The following is a 22394-nucleotide window of genomic DNA, read 5'->3' as shown; positions in this document are numbered from 1 at the left end:
TGAGTAGATCAAGGATGGCTTCAGGGAGGAGGTGGCCTTTGGGGTGGGTGTCACAAAGGCTGCTGGGGCTGCGAGAGATCTCCAAAAGGAGCTGGCTTAGGGGCAGGAATGCACAGGATGAGGCTGGGATGCCTGGGTGGCTTCACCGGGGGGAATGGTGGAAGAGGGAGATGCATAGGTTGAGACAAGGTGGTGGGGTCTTCAGTGCTGGATTCTTGTCTGTATGAGGGTCTTACCAACATCTCAACGGACCCTGTGCACTCACTGCCCCAATTCTCATTCTTTGGCATCCTCTCCAGCAGCCCCCACCCCCACCCCCCCCCAACCAGCCCAGCCTGAGCCGGGTGCTAAAAGTCCTATTTACCTCTCCCGGTCCCCAGGCTCACACCACGCCAGCCCCAGCTGCCATCCCAATTACTTATTGATCGTCTGCCAGGATGTTTGCTTTTCTGGTGGGTCATTGGAGCGTGTGTGACTGTGGAAAATGGCCTGATGGGAGTGGGTGGGAGAGGCCAAACCGCAGAAAACTCTGGAGAGAGAATGAGAGGGGATGAGGGAAGTGGGGGTGGTGGACAAAGCCCTTGAGAATAACAAAACCTTGCAGATTTCGTAACATGTCGGTGACACCAGGAACCCTCTCTGGCTAATCAGTCACTTAGTCGATCAACAACTAGGGGGCACCTGTCAGTCCTGGGAGACCATGGAGCACTGGGAAGTGGGTGGTGTCACTGAAGTCTGACAGAGCAGAGTCCTGGTCCCCAGTCTACCTCCTCAGCTGGCTGGGTGTCCTGGGGCAGCTGCAAGCTCTCCAAGCCCCAGCTGCCTTAAGTGTTGAAGTGTGGGTGACAGAACCTGTAGCTTTAGAAGTGGAGGCTGTGGGCAGGCGTGGGGAGGAGCTTGGAGGGATGGGAGAGGGCCCTGAGCGGTGGCAGAGGGATGGGATCCTCCCTGCCGGAGCATCCCCTTCCTGCCAGAGCACCCCCTTCCTGCAGTGAGGCCCCCTCGGGGTCGTGGGTGTGGGCTGTGTGGATGCCAGCAGAGCCCCAAGGGTTCCAGGCTGGGTGGGATGGATCTTCACCCCATGAACAAAAGGGCTTCGGCTTGGACTCCAGAGACCATCTGGTCTAACCTCTATTGTTCAGGGAGTCCAGACTAGTCCTCCCAACCCCCTAAGTACTCCGCTGGGCCAATTTCCCATGGAGTGGAACATTGGAGGAGGGAAGAGCATTCTGGGCAAAAGTGGGAGCAAATGGCCTCTGAACTCATGAGGAGAGAGTAATTGTGTCTAGGGGGTGAGTTCCTGCACACCCCTCACTCACACCACCTGCAGCCTGTCCTCAAGCGGATCTCCCTAGTCACCACCACCCAAGTCCCCACATTCCTCGGGACCCAACTGTAAGAAGCCTCCCATCCCCAGTGCTACAATGTGGGGCTGCCTGTGCCTTTCTGGGCCCTGGGGGTCTGACTGCTCCCCCATCAGACAGGACCCTGGTACCCGGAAGACAGTGATTGGAACCTGGAGAGACAGACAGATGAAGCCTGGTTGGGGGTGGGGGGTGTTCTTTGGAGGGAAGTACACTTCCAACTGGGCATCAGAAAAAGCTTCTCAGAGCAGTGGACTCAGTTAGGCCTTGAAAATGGGGTTTCCACAGGTGAGGGAGGGGCATTCCTGGAGGAAAGAAGAGCAGGATCCTGAGCTCAGGAGCCTGGGTGGGTCACCATGGGGACCTGGAGGACTGTGAGAGTTGCAGAGGTTCCATGGGGAGGCCTCAGGGCTGGGTCCTGGCTTTCTGAAAGGGGGTGCCCTCCACTGATCCAGAAACCCCATGGGGAGCAGACTCGTAGACACTGGCAGGAACCACTGGGTATGCTGTTTGCCCAGGGTTCTTGGCTTTGGGGTCAGCACATTGTTGATAGGGAGGGGGTCATGGTCTCTGTGCCGGGAAATGCTCAGGCTGAAGGCCAAGAGGGTGGACCCCAGTAGCCTCAAAAGCCCTTTCCCAACTGGGTCCCACATGTGCTGCTCTGTTGGCCATTCCTAGAGGGCTCAGCCTTTGAGCCCCTTTGATCCCCTCTCTGAGCCCTGAGGGCAGCTCAGCAGGTCTAGCTTTATCCCTGATGAGCACCAGGGGAAGCTGAAGCTCAGGGTGCCAGGTGGGGGGGTGGGATGCATGCTGGGAGTCCCATTGCCTATAAATGTAAAATGAAAAGGAGGTGGATACAGCCTAGGGTGCCAATTCCAGGATCACCAGAAGTGACCTCACCCCTTCCATGAAGCCACTGGATCCCAGGGATGTAGGACAGTCCTTTAGAAGGGCTCTGGGCAGGGTAAGGGGCAAGGAGGAATCAGCAGGAGTTCCCCTGGCCTGGGTATCTGGACCTCACTGTGTTGACAACCCCGACAGGTGTCATATGCCACTCTGGACCCCTGCCTCTCTCTCTGGGTCAGGGACATCCTGACGGGGCAGGAGGGCACAGGGGCACACAGGGCTCCGGGCAGGGGACCAACGAACACTGTCTTCTAACCACCTCCTCTGTCCTGTGCTTTCTCCTGGCCGCAGGTGAGTGAGAGGATGCTGGCGGGGGGCGCGAGGAGCATGCCCAGCCCCCTCCTGGCCTGCTGGCAGCCCATCCTCCTGCTGGTGCTGGGCTCGGTGCTGTCAGGCTCGGCCACGGGCTGCCCGCCCCGCTGCGAGTGCTCCGCCCAGGACCGCGCGGTGCTCTGCCACCGGAAGCGCTTCGTGGCGGTGCCGGAAGGCATCCCCACCGAGACCCGCCTGCTGGACCTGGGCAAGAACCGCATCAAAACGCTCAACCAGGACGAGTTCGCCAGCTTCCCGCACTTGGAGGAGCTGGAGCTCAATGAGAACATCGTGAGCGCCGTGGAGCCCGGCGCCTTCAACAACCTCTTCAACCTCCGGACGCTGGGGCTCCGCAGCAACCGCCTGAAGCTCATCCCCCTGGGTGTATTCACTGGCCTCAGTAACCTGACCAAGCTGGACATCAGCGAGAACAAGATCGTCATCCTGCTGGACTACATGTTCCAGGACCTGTACAACCTCAAGTCGCTGGAGGTTGGCGACAACGACCTCGTCTACATCTCCCACCGAGCCTTCAGCGGCCTCAATAGCCTGGAGCAGCTGACGCTGGAGAAATGCAATCTGACCTCCATCCCCACCGAGGCGCTGTCCCACCTGCACGGTCTCATCGTCCTGCGGCTGCGGCACCTCAACATCAATGCCATCCGGGACTATTCCTTCAAGAGGCTGTACCGCCTCAAGGTGTTGGAGATCTCGCACTGGCCCTACCTGGACACCATGACTCCCAACTGTCTCTACGGCCTCAACCTGACGTCCCTGTCCATCACGCACTGCAACCTGACCGCTGTGCCCTACCTGGCCGTGCGCCACCTGGTCTATCTCCGCTTCCTCAACCTCTCCTACAACCCCATCAGCACCATCGAGGGCTCCATGTTGCATGAGCTGCTCAGGCTGCAGGAGATCCAGCTGGTGGGCGGGCAGCTGGCCGTGGTGGAGCCCTATGCCTTCCGCGGCCTCAACTACCTGCGCGTGCTCAACGTCTCCGGAAACCAGCTGACCACGCTGGAGGAGTCGGCTTTCCACTCGGTGGGCAACCTGGAGACCCTCATCCTGGACTCCAACCCGCTGGCCTGCGACTGCCGGCTCCTGTGGGTGTTCCGGCGCCGCTGGCGGCTCAACTTCAACCGGCAGCAGCCCACGTGTGCCACGCCCGAGTTCGTCCAGGGCAAGGAGTTCAAGGACTTCCCCGACGTGCTCCTGCCCAATTACTTCACCTGCCGCCGCGCCCGCATCCGGGACCGCAAGGCCCAGCAGGTGTTCGTGGACGAGGGCCACACGGTGCAGTTCGTGTGCCGGGCGGATGGGGACCCGCCGCCCGCCATCCTCTGGCTCTCGCCGCGCAAGCACCTGGTCTCGGCCAAGAGCAACGGGCGGCTCACGGTCTTCCCTGACGGCACGCTGGAGGTGCGCTACGCCCAGGTACAGGACAACGGCACGTACCTGTGCATCGCGGCCAACGCGGGCGGCAACGACTCCATGCCTGCCCACCTGCATGTGCGCAGCTACTCGCCGGATTGGCCCCATCAGCCCAACAAGACCTTCGCCTTCATCTCCAACCAGCCGGGCGAGGGAGAGGCCAACAGCACCCGCGCCACCGTGCCTTTCCCCTTCGACATCAAGACCCTCATCATCGCCACCACCATGGGCTTCATCTCCTTCCTGGGCGTCGTCCTCTTCTGTCTGGTGCTGCTGTTTCTCTGGAGCCGGGGCAAGGGCAACACAAAGCACAACATCGAGATTGAGTATGTGCCCCGCAAGTCGGACGCAGGCATCAGCTCCGCTGACGCGCCTCGCAAGTTCAACATGAAGATGATCTGAGGATGGGGCGGGGGGGCAGGGACCCCAGGGCGCGCTGGGCAGGGGGAGGGGCCTGGCCGCCCTCCGCGGGCTCCCCAGTCCTTCCCACCTCCTCCTGACCCCTCTGCACACACACTTTTTCTCCCTCCCACCCCGTCCCCTGCTGCCCCCGCCGGCCCTCACCGCCTGCCCTCTTCCTACCAGGACCTCAGAAGTCCAGGCCTGGGGACCCCACCTACACAGGGGCACTCGTTGACAGACTGGAGTCAGAAGCTGACGAACCAACATGCGGCACAGTCAATAGTTCAATAAAAAAAGTTACGAACTTCCTCTGTAACTTGGGTTTCAATAATTATGGATTTTTATGAAAACTTGAAATAATAAAAAGAAAAAAAAAAAAAAAGCTATTTCCTATAGCTAGTCGGAATGCAAACTTTTGACGTCCTGATTGCTCCAGGGCCCTCTTCCAACTCAGTTTCTTGTTTTTTCTCTTCCTCCTCCTCCTCTTCCTCCTTTCTCTTCTCTTCCCCTGTGGGGAGGGATCACTCAGGAAAACAGGGAAGGAGGTTCCAGCCCCACCCGCCTGCCTGCCCACCCTGCCAGGGTGGTCACCAGGAGCAGGTTGGGTGGTGGATCTGGGCCCAGCTCTGGGCTGGCTGTTTGCAGAGAGCGGGTGGAGGGGACAGGGCTGCCCAGTGGGGATGAGGGCCTGTCTGCCGAGCTGCCAGGCAGCACTACTGCCAGGGGGCAGGGGGGCCTGGCTCGGGTGTGGCTGAGACTCTGGACAGCGGCTGGGGTCCTCTGGAGGATACCACAGTCAGTGGAGAGAGCCGGGCGCCGAGGCCTAACTCTGGTCCCAGCTCTATTGCCAACTTGCTATGTGGCCTCGAACAGGTCATCAACCCTCTCTGGGCCTCAGCCTCCACATCTGTATAAATGGAAACGCTACTCCCCGCCCTGCCTACCTCACAGGGCTGTTGTGAGGAATTGATGAGATGATGTATGTGAAACACTTTGTAACCTGTAAAGCGCTGTGCACATGTGTGGGTGACTGTTCTCATTATGGTCATTATTATTATCTCATTATTATGGGGGGCAGGGCTTCTAAGCGATCTCCATGGGGTCAGGGTTGGGGGCATGCCAGGGGTGGGCCACCTCCATGGACTTCCAGAGGATTTTCCCAGGACGGCTGCCCAGCAGTGACCACAAGCTTTGCCTGGATGGCTGGGGCTCTAGACCCCCGTGGGAGTACTAAGCCCATGAGCATCATCACTTCCACCCACTCTGGTGTCCGGTCCCCAGAAGCCCCTTGCAACTGACCTGGACCTATCCAGGGACTGGGAACACCATCTCTTTCCAAGCCTTCTTTCCATAAGCATTTATCAAATGCCTGCTTATGTCACTTCCCGTGTAGAGCACCCAGGCTTTGAGGCTGGAGAAGGCAGTTCTAGGGCTGTCCTAAGGACTGCCTGGACCCAGGTCACCACCCAAGTCTTGCCTCATCTTCCACCAGGCTTTACTCTGAGCTTACCCTGGGCTTTGAAGGGTTCCCAGTTTGGGATTGGGATCCACCTGCATGTGAGCTGACCAGGAGAGTCAGAAGTGCCCCGTTCATTCACACCAAACCAAGGTGCTCCAACCTCATCTCTGGAAAGGGATGTTCTTGGAGACAGAAGTGCGAAGAGCCAGGCAGGTCACCTTGTAACTTTCCCAGAATCCATGGGCTCGAGAAGCTGGGGCAGTAGCTCCTCCTGCAGACCACGTGCTCACCCCCCGACCTCTGTTGGACAGGGAGGGGCCCCAGGTTCAGAGATGAGTGCCTTCACCCCTCCAAGTTTCCCCTTTCTCCTCAGGTACTCCTTGGATTCCGCCCCACGGTAGGCTCAGGGCGACCCTGCTGCCGATTAACCCTCGGACTAGGGGAGAATCCAGCAACGCAGGAACCCATAGGCACAGGTTTAGCTGAACTTGGGGGTGAGGGGAAGCAATAGACAAGTCAGCCTTCTACAACAAGACACTTCTAGAATGCAGCTCCTCCAGTCAGAGCTCCTCCTGGGTTCACCCCCTGCCCCACCACCAAGCTGGCATGAACTAGGTCGCAGCATGCCTGGTGAAAGTGAAGGTGAAAGTTGTTCAGCTGTGTCTGACTCTTTACAACCCCATGGACTGGAGCCTGCCAGGCTCCTCTGTCCATGGAATTCTCCAGGCAAGAATACTGGAGTGGGTAGCCATTCCCTTTTCCAGGGCATCTTCCCAACCCAGGGATTGAACCCAGGTCTCCTGCATTGCAGGCATATTCTTTATCATCTGAGCCACCAGGGAAGCCGAAGGGCATGCCTAGCAACTTCTAAACCAAGCCTCTGGTGGGATGGCAGGGTGAGCAGAGTCTGGCATGGAGTCAACACTTGGTCACTCATTCATTCAATTTATAGACATTCCCAAAAGCCGGCTCTGCTCCAGGCTCCCAGCCAGTGTGGTCTTTGTACACTGTCCACATCTCCCAACCACCACCCTAGACTGTCCCTGGCTCTGGGGAAGCCTCAAGCCCTCTGAACTGTGGTTTTATCCCTGAGAAGAAATAGGATCCTCTCTATATATAGGATCCTAGGATGTTGGTGCGGAAAAGGTGGCTGGTTCTTGGGGGACCTGGGGCAGCCTAGACTAGTGATGATAAGACTCTGAGGTTTGAGGTCAGATCTGAGTTTGAGGTCCTATTCTAGCACTTACTAGCTGTTTGGATTGTTTCTTAACCCCTCTGAGCCTCTTGGTCTTCTCATCTGTAGCATAAAGACAATCTTACGCAGGTCATTAGGAGGTGAAATGAGGGAGCATAGGTATATTTGTTGAGTGATGTAGTGCCTGTGCTGTGGTAGGTTGCTTCAGTCGTGTCCAACTCTTTGGAACCCCATGGACTCTAGCCTGCCAGGCTCATTTGTCCATGGGAAATCTCCAGGCAAGAATACTGGAGTGGGTTGCCGTGCCCTCCTCCAGGGGATCTTCCCAACCCAGGGATCAAACCTGGGTCTCCTGCATCTCCTGCATTGGCTGGTTGGTTGTTTACCACTAGCGCCACCTATGTAGTGCCTGGCACTCAGTAAACCCACTGCCAATGGTGGGGATGATCATTACTGTTGAGTCCAACTCTGCTGATGAGCCAGGACCAGAGAAAGTGGGAGCTTGGCCAAAGTCACACAGCTTCTCAGTAACAGGACCAGTGCTGGAAGTTCTAGAGCTGCAGACTTCTAAGCCTGGCTCAGGGCTTCTCAGGACCAGGCCTGGCAACCCCCATCTGGCAGGAGACAACTTTGGGGAAGCCAAGGGGAGGGAGAGGAGTCGTTGAACATGGTGGGCAGCATGTATGCAACAAGAGGCCATTGGTCTCACATGAGGCTCAAGAACCCAGGAGCCTTATCCATCTCGAGAGAGAGACCAGAGTGCAGGCTCTCCGTCACCCCAGCCCTGATTCCCTGGTGGACACTATCCTCACGCAGAAGGCAGCCAGGGGATGGTTACTTAACCCATCTGGGGTTCCGGGATCCCTGGGGCCTCACGAGGTTCTGGTAAGAGCAGGGCTAATGTCTTGGCTATTGGGAAGGAACTGGACCCCTGAGGAAATTCAGGACATGGGAAAATTGTGAGGTTGTTTTCAGATGGGGGAGAGAGTCAGTTCAGGGGAATGTGAGCACTCTGGGTCGAGGGACTGGGTTGGCCCAAGCAAAGGAACCTGGACACTGGTAAAAGTCCACGCTGGGAGCTCGGCAACCTAGGTTTAGGCATGGCCCTTCCTGAACCATGGGACCTTCACCTAAAGAAGACTGAACTCAACTGCTGAAAATCCTGAGATTTTAGGTGGAATAGCATGGAATGTCAGGCTGGAGGGATTACTTTCTCCATGACCTGACAGCCTCCGACAGAAAAAGAGTAGGAATGGATACCACTCACTGCATGGTCCTAGTCTGCCTCAGACCCAGTGGGGGTGTGGGCTCAGAGTGTCCCTTCTCATCCAGTCCTATAGGATACTCGCTGCTCTCCTCACGTTTCACCCTGGGTCCAAGCTACTGGGGAAAAGGGAAGATACTGAATCCTGAGAGTTTAGCCTGCTTCCCAGAAGACCAAGACCAGAGACAGCTTCCAGCAAGAGACAGCATACCATAAAGATAAGAGGTGGTAAGACTGGGAGCTTCCCCTTGGACAAGCAAGTGGACTGGGCCAAGGATAGCATTGAGCAGGGTGAGTATTTGAGGGAGCAGCAAAAGCTATGCCCCACCCAATCCCAACCCCAGTGTACCCCTCAGAGATGGAAAATAACCTGCCTAGAATCATGCAGCAGAGTGGTGTTTGGGGCATGGATTTTGGAGTCAGGCAGACCTTGGTTCAAGCACCATCTCAGGTGTGGCACCTGTGTGGTGTACAATAGTGACCACTTTTATCAGCATGATGTCATTATGGACAGGCAGAGAAGTGGTGGTTGAACTACTGTGTGGGGAACACAATGGGGATTCCAAAGAGCTGGAACTCCAGTGGGGTTGGGGTAGAAACCAAACCTGGTCATATCCTCTGATCTGCCACTGGAGGCTTAGGGCCCCATGTGAGGGGGGTGGTAGCAGACTCTAAGCTCTCACCCCTGACTTCCCAGGATAGAAAAAGAGTGGCCAGAGGAGCAGTATAGACCCTGGGCAGCTATTAAAGAGGCCCAGGGGACCTTGAGCCTGGAACTCAGGGCCTGAAGTCATGGGTCGTGAGGTCCCAGGAGCAAGGTCAGAGCAGACCAACTGGAGTGAAGTGATTTATTGGCGCCTTCACAGAACCTGCTTCCACGGCCTATCAGCTTTACTGCAGCTCTCCCCCATTTGGTGTCCCCTGATGACATGATAGCCTGTACAGGGCTGAAAGTCATCCTCAGCTCCCATTCCAAAATCCAGCTTCAGCTGCCTTCATAATCTTCCTTGCTAGGATCTCTGATCTCTTCATTCATGGCTCCAGAGGGGAAAAAAATCTGATTGGTCAGTGGCCAGCCAATGCCTCAGCGGCCTCTGAGTCAGGTGCTCATCTGCTGTCCAATCAACTGCTGCCAGGGAGCTCCACCCATCCAGACCGAATCTGGGTAAAAACCATACAGAAAGCGCTAAAGGACTGTATCAGTTATCTGTTGTTGCTCTCCAAAACCAAGCAACCATTCATTTGTTCCCAGCTTCATAAGCTGGGCAGGTTTGGTCAGGACCGCTCATCTCTGCTCTGCCTGGTGTTAGCTAGGAAACCCCGACTGGGGCTGAAAGATCCGGGGTGGTTTCTGGCCATGTCTGTTGTCTCATCTGGGGAGGCTAGGAGGACCGGAGGCTGGCAGGCTTCTCTCTTTCCACACGGTCTCTCCAGTAGGCTAGCCGGACTTCCTTGTGGTAGCTTAGTGCTCCAGGAGGGCTAAATGGAAGGTGCTGGGTCTCTTGAGGCCTAGGTCAGAAGTCCCACAGCTTCACCTTTACTGCATTCCATTGGTTAAGGCAAGGCCCACCTAGATTCAGGGGTGGGAGGTGCTGCAGAGTCACATGGTGAAAGGGCATGCTGGATGCGAGGGTCGATGTAGCCACCGATGGAAGTCATCCTCCCCAGGAACCTCCATGGAAAACGGTGCCTTTTCCCTTTCAGGAACCACTCACTGGTGCACAGATCTCTCTACAAGTTTACCCAGGAGCAGGGGACTTAGGGGGCTTCCCTGGGTAGTTCAGCAGTAAAGAATCTGCCTGCAAGGCAGGAGACACAGGAGACGCAGGTTTGATCGCTGGATCGGGAAGATCTCCTGGAAGAGGGCATGGCAACCCACTCTGGTGTCCATAGAGAATCCCATGGACAGAGGAGCTTGGTGTGCTACAGTCCATAGGATCACAAAGAGTCGGACATGACTGAAGCAACTGAGCACAGGGGGCTTAGTGATGGCTACAGACCTATAGATGGATCTACAGCTGGTAAGTAGGAGCCAGGACTTGAGCCTAAGTTTGCTGCCCCTGGTGGGTTGTGCTTTCAAACAGAAGCAGGTGGCGGGGACACCAGTGGTAATACAGCAATCATAGTAAGAGCTGTTGTTTCTCAAGGCCTGTGCCAGGCACCAGGTCAGACACTTTACCCACATTTCTTATTTTATCCTTTCATGAGGATGTTCCCATGTGCTGCCTTTTGGATGAGAACACTGAGGCTCAAGGAGGAAAAGCGGTCCTGGGGTTTACCACCAGGTAGGTGACAAAGCCGGGATTCATACTCAAGTACTCAAGGGCACAAGTACTTCATGGCAAAAGAAAGCAGGTCTCTACTTTGAGCCACTCTAGACTCAGGCTTCTCATCTGTGAAGTGGGTACAGTCCCATCGCCTCCTCCAGCCCCTTTCCTTTGTGGGATAGGAATGATTTGTGAGGGAGAGTGTGCTTTGGCACAGGTGGGTGAGTACATGGGAGGGGGTCACGATCAAAGCTTCTGCTGATCAGTTCTGCCTCCTGGCTCCCAGTCAACTAGACATCTCTGTGGGCTCCTGAGATGAGAGCATGATACATAAGGCCCAGCAATTTGGCCCTGGTACCTGCCAGGCAACTGGAGACTACAGGGCAGGAGTCTGAGATAAGTGGCCATGTAGCTAAGCCCTGGCTCTGACTGCCTCAGGGAACTGATTGCTTAGCCTTTAAAGGGATTTACAGACTCCTCATAAACCTATTATGGCTCATTCTATACTCCAGCCCAGGCCAGGTGATTTCTGGGTCTGGGAAGGCTAGGCTGAGGACTTGAGGGCCATGGAGACTGAGGGATGCTCCAGGGTCTCAGCCCCAGCCCCCTCCTCTCCCAGTTCCTTCACACCCCAACCCCTGTGCCAAGTCATGCCCTGGACGTGACCCCAGCAAGAACAGAGCATGGCTGTCCCTGTACCTCCCACCAGCTCCACTCTGGCCCTACCCCCTCACTCCCAGTCTGGGCTGAGACACACCACGATGGAGACAGCCGGGCCTGGGGATGGAGTGACAGGGTGCTCTGGGGGAACAGAGGAGGGGGAAGAAGCTGGAGATAAAGCTGGAAGCAGAGGAAAGAGAAAGCCAGGCAGGTGAGAGGACTGCTGACCCTCTCAATGGTCCTTCACTCCTAGTGTCCAGAGCTGAGCCCAGAGCAGTGATCAGCATGACCGTCTCCCTGTTTGATGATCAGAAACACGAGTCTCAGAGAGCCTTAGCCATTGTGCAGAGTTGCACAGCTAAGAAGTGGCATCTCACAAGGCACAGTGTGTGCTCCCATTTTGCAGATGAGCAAACTGAGGTTCAGAGATGGGGAATGACAGGTCCAAGGTCACAAAATGAGTCAGTAGTAGCACCAGCTCTGACTCAGCTGAGCTGGAGGGTGGCAACCACCGTAGCATCCAGAAAGCTTTGCCCATGGGAAGCACAAGGTCAGGCTGGCCCCAGGGGCACCCAGCACCAGAGGAGGGGGGCAGCTGGAGGCTGTAACTTTCACTCTCCAACCGGCAGAGATTTACATAGCTCATTAAAAAAATACAGCATCGTAAAGAGGAGAGACACAGGCACAGTAAACCCTCTCCCTTTCCATCGCCTGCCAGCTCTGGAGCCTCTTTCGGGTCACGCCAAGGGCACAGGGAGTAGCCCCATCTGGGAAGGGGTGTGCGGCTGCCCTGGGCAGCATGGAGCTGGGTTAGAGTGAGGCTTTCTGTGTGTCTGTCTGCTGGGCTCTGTCCAGTGCCCAGCACTGGGAGGGGAAGACTTGCACCAGTCCCTGGGCCGACCCTCCCAAGTGCCTGAGAGAGGACAATACCAGCTGGGTCTCCCCACTCCTTTCCAGCTTCAGGGTTCCCCCCAGAACTCAGCGGTTTCCCCTGTCTCACTTCCCTGCCCCCACACTGCTGCTGAGGCGAAGCAGAGTTACAGCCCTCTAGCACAACGACATTTACTGCCTAGCCCTGCGCCTGGGCCCATAAATCCCCCTGGCCATGCGCCATACCGACTGCGCAGTCACCTGGAACAGAGGCCCATGGGGCCTGCTGGCCCCTCCACTTTCCCTGACCCTGGCCACCTCAGGCCCACTTACCCAGTCCCCCCAGCCTTCCTCAGGTGCCTCTCAGTCTGGAGCTGGGACAGCCAAGGCCCCCAGAGGCCCAGCCATCAGAGCACCCATTCCCCACACATACTCTGGAGATCAACTGAAGTCCTCCTTGGGGAGCCTACCAGTCTCTTGCCACTTGGGGAGCGCCCCTGTCCCTCTGCGTCACCTTCCTTTCTGCACAGCTAGGGTTGGACCAGATGGGCCCCCAGAGCTTGTCTAGGCAGGACAGCCCAGGAGGAGTGGGACAAGACCCTCTGCCAGAGAGTCTAGGCGGACCACAGAAGGACTGGTGGAAGTCTCTGCCACCCGAAGTGCCGGGCAGGGCTGCCTGGTCGGCCACTGGCTGGCACCTGGCTGGCCAGGAGCCAGGAGAACAGCTGTTTCCTTTGTCCTGCAGGGCAGCTGGAAGGGACAGGGACATGGCAAGGTTGATGGGCTCCTGCAGTTGCCCAGAGGTAGAAAGGACTGCTGGAAGGGTGCGCTAGATGGGAGATTGTTCTGAGGTGAGGCAGAGGGCTGAAGAGGCCATGATGGACTCCCAGGTCCTAGCTGGCCCCCAGCCCTCCTCCCAAAAAAGGAAGTTTCCCAAACACACTGGCAGGCAGGGGAGGATGGGGCAGGGAGGTGGCTGAGGGAATAACACCTGTAAACACCCCACAGCTGTGGAGTCCGGAGTCCCACAGGCAGTGGGGACGTAAGGGAAGGTTACCATTCCTGTAAAGAGAGCAAGCAGGGGAGAGAAAAGGTAGGTCCCAGCTTTTCGAGGGTCCCAAGGCCCTCAGCTCCAGGCCCCCATGGCTTAGTTTTAGAAAAATCTGCTTTGAACACTTCACAGCTGCCCTTGAAGCCTTCCCTGCACCAGGGGCAGAAGCCCTGACCCTGGTGACTCTCCATGTTCCTGGGGCAGGGAGGGCAGACTTGAGTGTGCGGGGCTGGGGAAGCTGCGGTGGGTGTTCTGTAGGGCGCCATGGGGCAGTGGGGAGCTACTGTGGGCGCTTGAGCACGAGAGTGACACGACGTCTCAGAGCCTATGGAGGAAAGATTTGAGGCATGGGAGATGCACACTTCTCTGCCACACACGTGCACACACGCACACGCACTCCAGTGGGCACACGTGCACACGGCAGAGCTCACATTTATACAGACCCATACACTCTCCTACACAGGCAGCAATTTACGTGTCCACACACAAGCCTTTCCCCTGAAGCAAGCAGACACCCTCAGTGTACACTCTGGTACTGATAATAGCTGTTCACACTGGTATACCACACTGGCTCCTCTCACCCGAGCACTCACACGAACGCACACATCTACAGGACAGCCCCCTCCCGCAGCTCACAGGTGCACCCTGGCCGAGCCTCCACCAATCAAGCTCTGACTATCTGGGTCCTCCCGAGGGTCCACGCCCCCCTCCCGCCGCTTCCCTCCTTCATGGGATCACAGGGCACCCAGACCCTCTCGGTGCTCAAGGCTCCCGCACCCTGCACACACACGTGAGCCCGCACACACATGCACGTGCGGAAAGCAGCCCAGAGCCTCGCTCCCACCCTCGGAGCCGGGCCGGCCAATGAGAGCGCACCGGGAGCTGTCTCCTAGGCGACCAGCTTAGGACTGGGAGGGGCCGTCCGCTAGGAGCTTGGCCGAGGGACCCTCCCTTTATCCCCACCCCCCACTTCGGACCCTTGTGCCCGGACCCTCTTCGTTACAGGGTTAGAAGGCAGGACTAGACTGAGGGCAGGAATGGTAGGGGCTCCTCAGAGGCACCCAGATACCGAGCCCAAGAGAAACCGCAGTGGTGCTTGGCCACCTGGATAGGAGCGGCAGGCCAGCATCCTGGCCAGAAGTGCCTTGTGGGACTCAGCCCGGGAGGTTTGTGAAGGGACCTGGCTCAAAGACTCTGGGGGAGCTTTTAGGACCCAGTATGGTTACCTCGCTCCAGAGGGTTCCCAAGAGCTTGCATTGACCTCCTTTTCCTGAAATGCACAAGTTCCTTCCCCTCCAGACCTCCCCAAATGTTCTTCCCACTGCTTAAGAAGCTCCCTATCCCCCTACCCTTCTCTAATCATGTATGCTTGCGCGTGCACACACACACACACACACACACGCCCACTTTTTTTCCCCTGGCAACCTTTGGCTCATATAGGTCACTTCCCCAAACAGTCCTTTGCTCATCACCATTGCTGAATCCCCAGTTCTGAATCAATCCCCTGGCCTAGGGCCTGCCAGCACTGGGATTAGGCAAAATCATACCCTGGATATTTGAATCACATTGAAACACAAAGCATACCAAGAGGTGAAGGCTGGTCACAGTGGCAAGTGTAGGATGTTAAGAGCATGAGATCTGGCGCCAGACGACCTGGGTCTAAATCTTGGCTCCGCCACATGCCAGCTGTGTGCCTTTGGGCAGGTTGCCCATGTAACTTGTGAGGATTGAATTAGATCATGCCTGCAAAGCACTTCAAATGGTGTCTGGCATGGAGTGAGTGACCAGTGAGTGTTTGCTTCTACTGTTATTATTCTTATGGACTCCCCAATATATATATTGGCACCTTCTCGACTCAGCTTCCAGCCCCCAACCTTCATTCAGGACATTCAGAACAAGCATGGGGCCATGGACCGAGACTCACAGATGGTGAGCTATGCAGGGCTTGTCCCTGACACACAGCCAGACCCATTCCAATACCGGGTGCCCTGCCCAAGAGGGAGACTTGTTCCATCAGGATAGAAATTAAGAGCCCATGGTGACAACCAATCATAGTTGTCTTTCCCGATTGTACAGACAAGCTCAGCTCTCTCCCTCTCTCTGTTTAGGAACATTAAAAACAAGGGTAGGTACTTCCCTGGTGGTCCAGTGATTAAGACTTCGCCTTCCAATGCAGAGGTTGTGAGTTTGATCCCTGGTTGGGGAGCTTAGATATCACATGCAGCCAAAAAATCAAAAAGCATTAAAAAACAGAAGCAATATTGTAACAAATTCAATAAAGACTTTAAAAATGGTCCACATTAAAAAAAAAAAATAGGTCCGAAATATTTGGATTGATCCACAAGGATACTTTCCTTCACAACTTAACCATATGTATATTTTAAGAAAAGCTTATTAGTGCAGACAGAAAGCTCTGTGTCGCATTCTTTCGGGTATCCTGAAAGTATGCAGGGTCACAGCGGCTGACTGGGATGTGTAAAATGTCAAAGAATGAAGTATCAAGATAATGTATAAACTAAGCTGTAACTCATGTGCCTTTAATATTTCTAGTTGAGAATGTGTTCAAAAGAGATTTACAAAATTTCCTGTCATTTAATTTTCATTATTGCCTGGTGCCAGCCTAAAATGGCAGTATGAAGGGAGCCATTTTGTACTACTATGATGGAAATGCAATCAAGACAATCAGTGTTTGGGCTTAAATAGATTCAGACGATGCCTGAAAATAAGTAATTGTAAATATGCTTATTTCTTAGAAAATGACAGATTGTTTTAAAAAGAATGTACTAATAAAGTGTCTTGAATTAAAAAAAAAAAATATTTTCTAATGGGCCTTGTAGTGAGGTTCTGCAGGCCTTTCACCTTCTCCAGCTTGTGGCCCACCTCCTGCTCACTCTGGGTCAGGCCTGTGCTTCTCAGCCTTGGAGAGAGCTGCCAAGAGAGCTGCTCATTCCACCTGCTGGAAGGGATGGTTCCCCATCAGGGAGGTCTCTGTCCAAGGAAGGGGCTTCACTCAGGACCCCACCATCACTTTTATATCTTGTTGCCAAGATCTTGGCTCTCTGTGCACTGATGCCAAACAGGAACACGGAGACAGATTATGGGGGAGAAGGAAAAAGTGGCTTTATTACTTTGACAGGCAAAGGGGGAACACAGTAGACTCACACCTCAAGACTTATACCCCTCTCCTTGGTGAGTCAGGAAAAGCTATATAGTCAAGCAGGAGTATGTGATAAGGATCAAGGCAGTAACAGTCTTGCATTCTTCTTTCTTCTGCAGTTTCAATAGGGTGGGGTTGCTAATAGGATTAGGGTGTGTGCAGGGTCCCAGGTTTTCCAGTAGTCATGTATGGATATGAGAGTTGGACCATAAAGAAGGCTGAGCACCAAAGAACTGATGTTTTTGAACTGTGATGCTGGAGAAGACCCTTGAGAGTCCCTTGGACTGCAAGAAGATCAAACCAGTCAATCCTAAAGGAAATCAGTCCTGAATATTCGTTGGAAGGACTGATGCTAAGGCTGAAGTTCCAATCCTTTGGCCCTTGATGTGAAGGGCCAACTCGATGGAAAAGACCCTGATGCTGGGCAAGATTGAGAGGAGGAGGAGAAGGGGCAACAGATGGTTGGATGGCATCACTGACTCAATGGACATGAGTCTGAGCAAACTCCAGGAGATGGTGAAGGACAGGGAAGCCTGGTGTGCTGCAGTCCATGGGGTAGCAAAGAGTTGGACAGGACTGAGCAACTAAACAACAACAAGGATCCTGGCGGTCTGTCACCTAATGTTGATGAGCCTCTGCTTCAGGTGGTTTTATTGCTGTTCCTCGATTGATTAGCAACTGCTCTTCCCTTTGGAACTCAGAGAAGGTCATGGAAGCTGCTGCAGTCTTGTCTACAAAGAATGGGGGACAAAAAGGTCTCATGCCCAGGAGTCCCATGGGGCCCTTCTTGGCATCTGTCCCACACTCATTGGTCCAGGATTGTTCATGCCTACAGCCATTCTGAAATCTCACTTCTGCTGTGTCTTCTTGGGCCTCCCTCCCTGTTCTGGGCCAGGTCCTTGCCCAGCTTAGCCATCCATTGCTTCCTGTCTGATCCTGACCACTTGGTTTCCCCTCTCTGGGTTTCACACACCCCATCTAGAAAATGGAGTCATAATTCTTGCTGTTGAGCACTCTCTCTCTTCCGCATTCTCAACATATTCATTGAGGACCTCCTCTCACCAGGCACTGGGCTAGGCACCAGGAATGTTCAGAGGAAAGTTCCTGCCCAGCTTAGAATCTGATGGGGGAGCAGACTCCAGCCAGCCAATCACTCAAATAATACATATTTTAAAATTGTGATCAGAGCAACAGGGACCAGACATTATGAGGACTCACATGGAGTGGGGTAGGGTGAGCTGGTTCACAAAGCACTCTGCAGCTTGTGTGACAACAGCCACAGTGGTGATGAGAGCAGTCACAGCTTCAGCTACCGTGAGTGTCCTCTGTGAACCCCTGGGTCTCAGATCTCCCACAGTAACTCAGGGCCTGAGCCCCAGTGGGATTGTTTTCAAGTGGTCAGCCCCCCTCCTCTCATGCTTTGTCCCTGCTCTGGGGGAGGGCAAGCAGCACCCCCACTCCCTATTGCAGCAAGACCTCCACTCTGCCCTGCTCTGCATAACTGGCTTCCGGCGAGATGCATTGGAAGTGGTTTGGCACACCCAGTTTTATGTCTCCTCTCCACACTAATCAGTCAGGCAGCCTGGGGCACAACACCGCACTTCCCCTTAGAACAGTGATAATCATTCCCACTTTACAGGGGTGCTGGGAAGCTTGGAGACAAAACCCACAGAAAGTACCTGCTTGTGGCATGTGCCCAGTAGGTGCCAGCTGCTGCCCTTGCCTGGGCCTCCAGGGTGGATCCATGGAGGCTGCAGGGGGGTGGAGGGCTCTTGGGCTGGGGTATCCAGTTTGAGTGCAATGAACAGAAGTCCGTTTAAAGATGTTCTTTAACAAGGGGGTTGCCATCAGGATTGCCATAAGGGAGTCTAATAAAGGAGTTGCCGTAAGGGAAATTCATCACAGGAAACCGCTTCTCTCTCCTCTTGGCTCAGCCTCAGGCTGCACAGTGGCTCAGGTCACCTGCTCCTTGCTCTGCTGCCCAACCAGGGGGTGCCTGACTGAGCACAGCTCCCTTAAGAGGGCAACCTCAGCTCTCCATGGCCACTCACTCAGCCTTTGCGTTCAATTCTAAATTCCCAAGAGAGACTATGATGGGCCAGGATTACATGTGGTGTCCACCGTTGGTCCAATCAGCTGAGGTGGGGCCAGAAGATAGGGAAGGCCACCTCTTTTAGGCTATGGGCGGGGTGGGGTCTGTAAGTAAGAGTGTGAGTGCAGTGAAATGGTGACTTTCTCTAGATCAGTGTGGTTCTCAACCCTGGCTGCACACTGAAATCACCAGGGGACCTTTAAAAACTAAAAGCAACTAAACTGCTATTTAACTCCCACTCTCAGGGACTTCCTTGGTGGCCCAGTGGTTAAGAATTTGCCTTCCAACGTGTTCAGTCCCTGGTCGGGGAACTAAGATCCCACGTTCCACAGGAGCAACTATATCCACATCCTCTGGAGCCCACGTCCAGCTGGAGAAAAGACTGTACACTGAAGCGAAAATCCCATGAGCCACGACTAAGACCCAATGCAGCCAAATAAATAAATAAATACTAAAAAAAAAAAAGAAAGAAAGAAAGAAGAAACACATCCTGCTCTCAGAGATCCTGACTTCATTGGTCTGGGTGCTGCCTGAGTAATACGATTCTCGAGTTCCCCAGGGGATTCTCATGTGCAGCCAGCATGCAGACCACCACTCACAAGACTTCCCAGGGTGGGTCCACACCATGGTGTCATCTATCCCTCTACTTTGGTCTCATTTTAGACCAGGTGAGACATGTACCCTGCGTGGCCTAAATCAGTGCTTCCCAAGTCATCCTCCAGATAAGACGAAGTCAGAATTCTGATTCCCAGACCCAGTCAAGCCATACTGAATCCAAATGTCTGGGATGGTGCTCTGTTGATTCTTGTCACCAGTCAAGTTGGGAGCACTGGGCTGAATGGTAATATACCACCTACCCATGCTCCTGACATGCCATCATGGTGGGGGGAGGGCGTGGAAATCAGCTTAAGTGCAATGAAAACTTGCATGTAGCAAAAGGGAAGTAGAAAAAGGCTTTCAGTCCCACGCTGCACAGTTGTCATCAGTTGATGCCGACCCGTGTCCTCTAGAGAGAAGTAGGTGATGGGAGCAGGCCTGATGTTCGGCAGGAAGTTAGAAGACAGCAGTGAGAGCCCCTTCAGCTAAACATCCGATGGCCACCTAATCCCACCAAGCAATTTACCAGCCTTGCCCCAAATGTGCCCCCATCAGTACTCCAAAATAGATGGAGAGCTGCAAGAATTCCCCACTGGCCGACTGGCAGGACTTTCCCTGTAGCACATGCTCACACTTCACACTATCGTGTACTAAAGTAACCTTTGGTGGCCACTGAACTCATTAACTGCTCATAGATATTACATGAATACATATATCTGAGACTGAATTATGGGAAGGACATGCACAGTAGAGCATCTTGTTATATAACCTGCAGTTGTCAATCAATGACTCCCTGGATTATGCAAATGACCTTGCCTTAAAAACTCTATACCCAGGCCCTCCAGGGCCATTTTCTCCCCTGGCCTGGCCCGTCTCTCTCTTGAAGTGTTCTCTCTGTTCTTTCTTTCCTTGTCTTCAGTAAACTTTCTTGCAACAGGTAAGACCTCAGATTCTTCTTTGTGTCCTTACCAAGAACTGAGGCCCATGGGAGAAGGAGTCTCCAGACCTCTCTGCTAACACTGATGCCCCAAATTTCTGTGCTCAAAGAATGGAGTGGATTTCAATTGTTCTGTCTGCTTCGTGTGAGGTGCCTACACCCCCAACCATGTGGTGTGACTAGGAACTTCTGTCTTCTTATGGACCCGCCCCCTGGACATGGCCCAGCTTAGCAGAGGGTATCAACACAAGCTGGGCCAATCTGTACCCAACCCACAGCTCCTTGCTGGTGTGAGTGGACAAGAATTTGGCATTTGCCCCAAGTGTGGCTAATCAGAACCCTTCCTTAGGATATTTGAATTTGAGAACTGGAGAATGCCAATATTGGTTTTTCTCTGGAGTTGAGGCTCATAAATGTGAGCCTGGGAGCTACCAGGAGCCATATGTCCAAGACACAGAGGATGCCGAGAGCAGAGGCAAGCTAGAGGGAGTGTTCTTGATTCTGCTTTTCTCTGTGGTCCCTTGAGCCTGGCTCTCAGTGGTCCCCACGTCTGGATCCCGATAACTATAATAATTAGCAGCTTTGCTACCACATGCTGTGGACTACTGATCTCCCCTTCATGCTTTCTTAGCTAATCCCACACTTTACCTGAGGGTGTGTTTCTTGCCACAAGTCCAAGGCTCAATCTTGTCTTAGGGCCTGTTTCAGGAGATTTCGCCCTTTCCCCCCAAAAGTATACTTTGAATGTCGGGTTACAGAGAAATGGGAAGAAGCACAAATGCACAATGAAATGACAGGCTTCCCTACTCTGAGCTGAAAACCACGTGTCTGTGTCTATCTTTACCAGGAGCTAGGAGGTCTCCCATCTCTGTTCGCCTCCATATATCGCTCTTTTCTCTTCCTCATTCCCGGTAACCAAGCTTTCCCCTCACTCATCAGCTTGCTCTTAGCTGAGCTTGACCACCCACTCCGAGATGGTAGCCCTTGCCTGGAGCCAACACAATCTCCAGTCTCAGTTCCCTGCTGCTAACCTAATCTCTGTGCCCCGATTTCAAATTCCCATGAGACACACTGTGATTGGCCACATTTTAGTCAGGTGACCTCAACCTGGCCCAATCAGCTGGGGCTTGGGGCAGGTTGCTGTGGGAACAAGGACCCACCCTCATTCACCAGATCCAAGATACACCATCTCTGGAATCCTGGGACAGGAGGGAGATCACTTTTGGATAACCTTAAATGAAGCTGCACCATCTCCCTGAGAGCGTGCTCCTCAGCAAGTCAAGAAGAGGATGGGAGTTTCAACCAGGGAGTCAGCTGATTCTGCCAGCAGGGCCTAGTAGCTGGCGAGAAGGGACAAGCCAGGTGACCCTCATCCTCACCCTTGAGGCAGCAGCTGCAGGCCTGTTTTGCATCCTGTCCAGATATTTCCAGTAAATAAACATTGACGCTTTCGATATCATGTTAATTTCACAGGCGGCTGCTCTGCTGACAGTTTCCACACTCCGCCAGCGCCTCTTGTCAGTTTTATACTCACAGGCAGACGCCAGTCCCTCTTGCAGGCCACCCAACATACAGACAATAAAAACAAATGGCTCAGAAAGCCCTGATGGAGTGACAGGAAACAGCATAAGTGCCTAGGCTGGGGAGAGCAGCCCTGTGCAGGGTCCTAAAGTTGACCAGGGCAAGGCCACAGGGCTTAGAAACCTACAAGTGTAATCTTGGTCAAATCTCTCCACTTTTCTGGACCACTGGTTTCGAGCCTGTGAAAGGAGTTAATATGCAGCCCTGCTTCTCTGGGATCTTGACTGAGAGTCTTGAGCAACCTCTGACTCTTAAAGACCCATCTTAAACTTCCAAGGGAATCCAGTCCACATGATGGCTGTTCCTTGGATTTGACCTTCAGCACAACCCCTGGAGGCATTTGAATTGAGACTTATTCCCACTCTGCAGGGCTTCCCAGGTGGCGCTAGTAGCAAAGAACTCACCTGCCAAAGCAGGAGATGGTTCGATCCCTGAGTCAGGAAGATCCCCTGGAGGAGGAAATGGCAACCCACTCCAGTATTCTTGCTTGGAAAATCCCATGGGCAGAGGGGCCTGGTGGGCTAAGGTCCATATGGTTGCAAAGAGTCAGACACGACTGAAGCTACTTAGCATCCATGCCCATTCTGCAGATGGGATAACTGAGGTCTAAGGCAGGGCAGTGGTAGAGCCAAGACAGCAACTGGGGTTCTTGCTCCAGCTGCTCTGACAGCTGTCAGCCACAGCCCTAGTTCTAGGGCCCTAGTTCTACAGGGATGGTGGAAACCAGAGACTTCTGCTTTGTCCCAAGCCTAACTGAGCCAGTCCCTGGAAGCATTTAGGCTTCTTCCTAATATTCATAATCATGAGGTCTCATGCATATGCATAATTCATTCCTATTACAGGCTA

The 22394-nt window shown here is 54.1% G+C and overlaps 1 protein-coding gene across 3 annotated transcripts in view; it reads left to right on the top strand.

The window, feature by feature from the left end:
* Window positions 1-5453, top strand: part of LINGO1 (leucine rich repeat and Ig domain containing 1) — a 219151-nt gene extending 213698 nt beyond the window's left edge. For all 3 annotated transcript variants that reach the window (XM_070358579.1, XM_070358578.1, XM_070358580.1), the window contains one exon: window positions 2562-5453. In XM_070358579.1, the coding sequence (XP_070214680.1) occupies window positions 2574-4418 (1845 nt within the window). In that variant the 5' untranslated portion in view covers window positions 2562-2573 and the 3' untranslated portion in view covers window positions 4419-5453. The remainder of the gene's footprint in view (window positions 1-2561) is intronic.
* The last annotated feature ends 16941 nt before the right edge of the window (window positions 5454-22394 follow it).

Source organism: Bos mutus, chromosome 21 (assembly GCF_027580195.1).
Source record: "Bos mutus isolate GX-2022 chromosome 21, NWIPB_WYAK_1.1, whole genome shotgun sequence".
NCBI lineage: Eukaryota > Metazoa > Chordata > Mammalia > Artiodactyla > Bovidae > Bos > Bos mutus.
Note: the sequence above shows the minus strand (reverse complement) of the source record. Positions and strands in the feature narration are given on the sequence as shown.